At 48.0% G+C, this 5,322-nt stretch overlaps 1 protein-coding gene across 1 annotated transcript; it reads right to left on the bottom strand.

Annotated features, from left to right (window-relative positions):
• Positions 1–3,542: 3,542 nt before the first annotated feature.
• Positions 3,543–4,273, bottom strand: BHLHE23 (basic helix-loop-helix family member e23). The gene has a single exon (XM_076351938.1). The coding sequence runs from the start codon at positions 4,271–4,273 to the stop codon at positions 3,596–3,598; it is 678 nt and encodes a 225-aa protein (XP_076208053.1). The 3' UTR covers positions 3,543–3,595.
• Between the last annotated feature and the right edge of the window lie 1,049 nt (positions 4,274–5,322).

The following is a 5,322-nucleotide window of genomic DNA, read 5'->3' as shown; positions in this document are numbered from 1 at the left end:
CCTATTAGTAAGGTTACACCGGTTAGTAAAACATTAGTTTTAGTTAATGACTAGAATTACACAGCTGAAAAAAGCAACAGACAGTGGAGCAGCATCTCCTTTTTGCATCTCTTCCTAATGACGCCTCATGCTGATCATTCTTGAAGTTTAAAGAAAAACTAAATCAGGTTAGAAAACAATATATTATCTTTAATTAAAAGTGGGCATTATGTTTTCTTCGAAGTATGAACATACCAAGATAACGAGTACATTAGAACACATGATCTGTATTTCAGTTCCATTGAGCATACACCATAAATCCTTCTTGGAAAAAAAGCAGGCGTCATAACAAGAACATTTGAGCAGAAAGAAGATCTTCAGCATTTTGAAGTCCTCCCTTCATAGTCTCTGAGACACCAACTGGAAGCAGACACTTAAAACCTTACATGGTACACAAAATAAGGTTTTTTTTCATATGCCAGAGGAGGGGAAAAACAAATGACAAGTTACGGGATCTCACCCCCAGGATAACCATGCACATTTGCAAGGTTAGCACCGATGCTTCACACACACAAATGCAATAGTCAGATGCTAGTTTATCCCCTCCCAACAAAATCATCTCTCCAGCGGTATTAGGCATTCACTCAGCAGCGGTTTTAGCAGCAGCTCAGCACAAAGCGTAATTCACATCGAAATAGATGCCTTCCTGTCAACAGGGAACGCAAAGGGCTCTGTACGGGTCTCAACTCTGCATGAGAAGAGCTAAAATCCTGCAAGCCCGTGGTGGCTAGAAGCAACTCGCAGGACTGAACTTTCGGATTAACTGAGAAGTTAAGTCAACTTTGCTTTAGTTTAATATTAGTTTGTTTGTTGCAGGAAAAGCTATGACTGGACTTCTTTTTCCTTTTGAATTAAAAAACCTGTACTCTAAGGTTGATTTTAATAATGATTTACAAGTTTCTTTAGTATTGCTTTGATAGGTTCTACATTTCTGTTTGTAATACCTAGCCTTTTAACAGTACTTAGATACTCAAGCTTGCTATTTTTTCTATCAAAATTTTCTTTAATGCAGGCTTTGTCTTCTGCATTTGAAATTCCACGTTTAGCCTCCTGAGACCGTTTAATTCCAGGTGGGCTCTCAGAAGGTGGATTTTCAGGATTCTAGGTAGATATGGTAATATGAGCAAGCTTTTTACTCATGTAAATTATAGGAAAAGAATTAAACAATCACTGTACTAAAAACCATTGTTCCAAAAATAGCTTGTCTCTAAGACTATGAAGACTTTTTTAGGCTCTGAAATCAGTGAGCCACTTTTTTTGCCATAATTATTTGAGAAAGCAGCAATTATAAATTCCATTATTATTAGTGTAAGTCTTTAACCAAACTCATATTTAATATTAAGCTGTTAAATACTTTATTGTCCAACTATTTTAGTTTTGGTGAAAAATGAACAGTTAACTAATCTCCATTTAAATATTCCCAACTGCTCAATCTTCTATAATTTTAACCAGAAGTAATACAGATTTACCTAAAAATCATGATTCTCCGTTAAACTGACCCTTTTTTCAAAATATTATCTAGCAACAGCTCAGTCTGCAAAATTTTAAATGACCTTTGCTGATTTGCAGTTTCCAGTCATTTTTGCGGTTTTGGTCGGCTTTCGCTTCATCAGATGCCTTTTAAGAGTATTTTCAAGGTTTTCCTTTATGGAAAAAGGTACAACAGATAAACTGTTCTGTAAAACTATTCTGTAAAAAAAGAAGAAATGAAGATATAAAAATGGGAGTGAGCAGGAACCAGTTTTAAACATATGTCTTTATGAATGAGGCTGAATCACACACTTCATTTTCCAAACACAAAAAGCCTTTTGGAAATGTATTAATTAAAATTAAGTGCCACAGACAAGCGGCTTTAGAGGGATGGCAGTCCTTTTCAAATTAGCATAACACTAGCGACAGGCATGGAAATTGGTTTAATAACCCTAAATAGTTACACCCCACTCCTAACACAAATGGCCATGGACAGCTCTAGCCCCTCAGGCTGCGACTGTACCAGTTTGTGGTTGCTCTGACATTGGGTGGGTATTCCGATCTGAACAGAAATCACTGAATGCACCTCATTTATTATTATAATATAATGACTAGTGAAGCATACAAGGCACCAAAGCGTTAAACATCATAAACCAGAAAACCAAAGTAAACCAACACAATCGGCATCAAAAACTTAGCCAGCGAAGGACTCACTTTCTAACTTTTACTAACACAGTCAATGCTTGGCAAGAGATTTAGTTTAGTCACGATATTAAGTGGCCCAAACCCCACAGGTAGGTCTAGGGTCAAGCTGTAGATGTAACAGAAAACCAAGCCAAGGGGATAAGCCGAGTCTTTAAGCGATTTCCTTCCCTGACATGTTTTACATGGGTGTCCTCAGAGCTAAGCTGGATGCTACAATAACCCCTTTTAACCACCACTTTCAGGGCACAGCATTCTCCGGCAAGTGTCAAAATACACAAGCTAAATCTCTACCTACTTAACTCTAAACGTCAGGCATAAACGACAGTTTTTTCTGTGCTCACGATTCATGAGAAACTGGAGAAAAAACAAATCCCTGCTGATAAGGAGCTGAATGTCCACAAGCTTTTTCCAAGTATCCTGGTCATTCAGCTAACTTCACAACGCTGCTCCTCGGCAAAGGACTGCCACCTCCGTCTCCGCTTTACCTTACTTCAGCGGGGGTTTTGCTTTGACTGCCAGCTGGTTTGAGAGACATGTAGGACAGAGAAAGTGGTTATTCATGTCTTTTATTTATTATAAATACATATAAATATGTTAAGTGACCTTTTGCTTTGTTTATCATGATGAGCAACAACTTTGGAAAATCATCCGGAAAACTTAACCAAGCTGAGAAACAGGCAAAAAGCAAGCATTAGCATACAATCACAGGTTCCTCTCAGTTCAAGAACAGGTTAATTTTTTTTTTTAAGAGCAAAAAAAGCATCTTAATTTGAAGCATCTACCGTTTTACCAAGAGCACCGAACTTCCCCCCTCCCATGAACTGACCAAATGACATTTTCATTTGGATTTGCGGGTGCAGTCCAACCCCAGCTGGCTACATAGGACACCCCCCCATGGTTCTGAAGCATTGCATAGTTTTGCATCTGGATTTTGCTTCCCCCCCTCCTTTTAAGTTATTTTTAACACAGGTTGATCATGTCAAAGAAACCTCACTGAGGTTTCCATTTCTAGATCTCTCTCCCTCCCCGTTTTTCTATAGTTTAATTTAAAAACTGCTCAAAAACTTCGTAGATCAGAGCAAGCGGAAAAGCAACATTATGCTCACAGTCCACTAACAGGCTGGGAAGGAAATAACTACAGATGAAGTTGCATGTGGGGGGTAACTAAACAATGTTGAAAGTGGGCGCTTTGGGGTCCACGTAAACTGCCAAGTATTTCCAAAGGGGGTGTGGGGAGGGGGGTATTTAAGAGAAGCAAACAAAAAGAAAACCCAGACTTAACTGACGGTAGGAAGCCAGGGCTGATGGTAGCGGAAAGAAAAGTGCACAGAAAAAAAAAAAAAAAAAAAAAGGAAAATAAAAAGCCCGAAGAAGCCAGAAGTCAAGGCTTGTCATTACAGTGTTTGCAGAGGGCAGAGGCGGCTCCTGTGAAGGCAGTGCATTTCTCGGGGCAGCCGGGCAAGGCCGTGCCGCCGAAGGGGTAGATGGCCGACTGTCCGAAGGGGTTGAGGGTGGCGGGCAGCGGGGTGCTCAGCGTCTGGCCCTGGTTCAGGTAAGCCACCAGCCGCCGCATCTCCTCCAGGGCCTGCGCCTGCATGAGGATGTAGTTCTTGGCCAGGAGCAGGGTGGCGATTTTGGAGAGTTTCCGCACCGAGGGGCTGTGGGCGTAGGGGATGACGGAGCGCAGCCCGTCCAGGGCATCGTTCAGGTCGTGCATCCTCCGCCGCTCCCGCGCGTTGATGCTGAGGCGCAGCGAGCGCTGCTCCTTGGGCTTCTTGCCCAGGGCTCCCCCCTTCAGCTTGCCCTCCGGCTCGAAGGCCGCGCCGCCCTTCACCCCGGCCTCGAAGCCGTCCTCCTCGTCGCCGCTCTGCTCGCCGCTGCTCTCCGCCGACTTGCCCAGCGCCCCGGGGTGGAAGTCCGCCCCGCCGCCCCCCGGGTAGGTCCCCCGCGGGCCCTCGGCGGCGCCGCCGCGCACGGCCCCGTAGGCGAAAGCCGACGGGCCGTAGCCCGGGGCCAGCGCCAGGTACGCCTCGCCGCCCAGCGACTTGAGCTCGGCCATCGCCTTGGCGGGGAGGAGGGGAGGGGGAGCCGCGCTCCGCCGCCGCTGCCTCGGCGCTGAGGAGGAGGAGGAGGAGGCGGCCCCGCCGCTCCGCTCCGCGCTGCGCCCGGGCTGGGGGCGGGCAGTGAGCCGGGCGCTGGCCCCGCCGCCCCTTATATCGCGGAGAGGGGCCCGCTGGGATTCCCCCGCCGCCCAATCAGAGGGGCCGCGGCGGCTGGCGGGGGGCGCGGGCCGGCGGACGGCTGGCGGCGCCTGAGGCGGCGGGCGGGAAGGGCCGCGGAGAGCGGGGCGCAGCCCTTCCCTTCGTGACCGGCCTCCCTCTCCCCTCGCCCCGCCACCGCGGCTCCCCGCCCTTTCGGGGGGACAGGGTGCGCCCGGCGGAGGGGTCCCGGGGTCCGACGGGGGCAACGGACACCCCCTCAATGGGCACCTGGGGATGAAAGGAGGCGCTGCCTCAGGAGCGGCAGGACAGAACAGCTCTGAAAAGTGAGCGGGAATGGAAATGAATCGCTACGGCGCTCTCCAGACTCGCGTCTGCTGGCTGGGACGAGGCAGCGGAGGAGAAACCGCCAACAGGAACAGCACAGCAGCGCAGCTGCTTAGTTGAAGCTGCCCCTGGACGCTGGAAGGGCAGGGGAGGTGTCACGACTTCCTAGTCCAGGCTCCAGCTCGCAGTGTCTGAACTCCTTGGTGAAAGCAGGTTCAGCTCTTAGAAGGTGACTGCGCTGAACTCCAGGCTTGGAGGAGCTTTTCAAAGCTGAGAGTTTCCCTTTCTAAAATTAACGAGAAAAGGCGAGGGTTGAGCTGATGCTTCGGACTGCCTCTCACCTGGCCCTTGTTAGCCCCAAAGCAAATAAAGAATTGATTAGGGAACCAAAATATTTTCTGGAGAGTTTTCTAGTGTCATTCCCAGGAAAAACTGGAGAAATGAACGCTCCCCCCCCTCCCCCCAGCCACGGGACCACGAACCGCTCATGGTACGTGTTGCGATGGGAGGCAAAGGCATGCAAGGTCTCGACAGCTGAGGGCATGGCTTGCTGATCAGGTCG

The sequence above is a fragment of the Aptenodytes patagonicus genome, chromosome 14 (assembly GCF_965638725.1).
Source record: "Aptenodytes patagonicus chromosome 14, bAptPat1.pri.cur, whole genome shotgun sequence".
In the NCBI taxonomy this organism is placed as follows: Eukaryota; Metazoa; Chordata; class Aves; order Sphenisciformes; family Spheniscidae; genus Aptenodytes; species Aptenodytes patagonicus.
The sequence above is the reverse complement of the archived record's forward strand: the minus strand, read 5'-3'. Positions and strand labels throughout refer to the sequence as shown.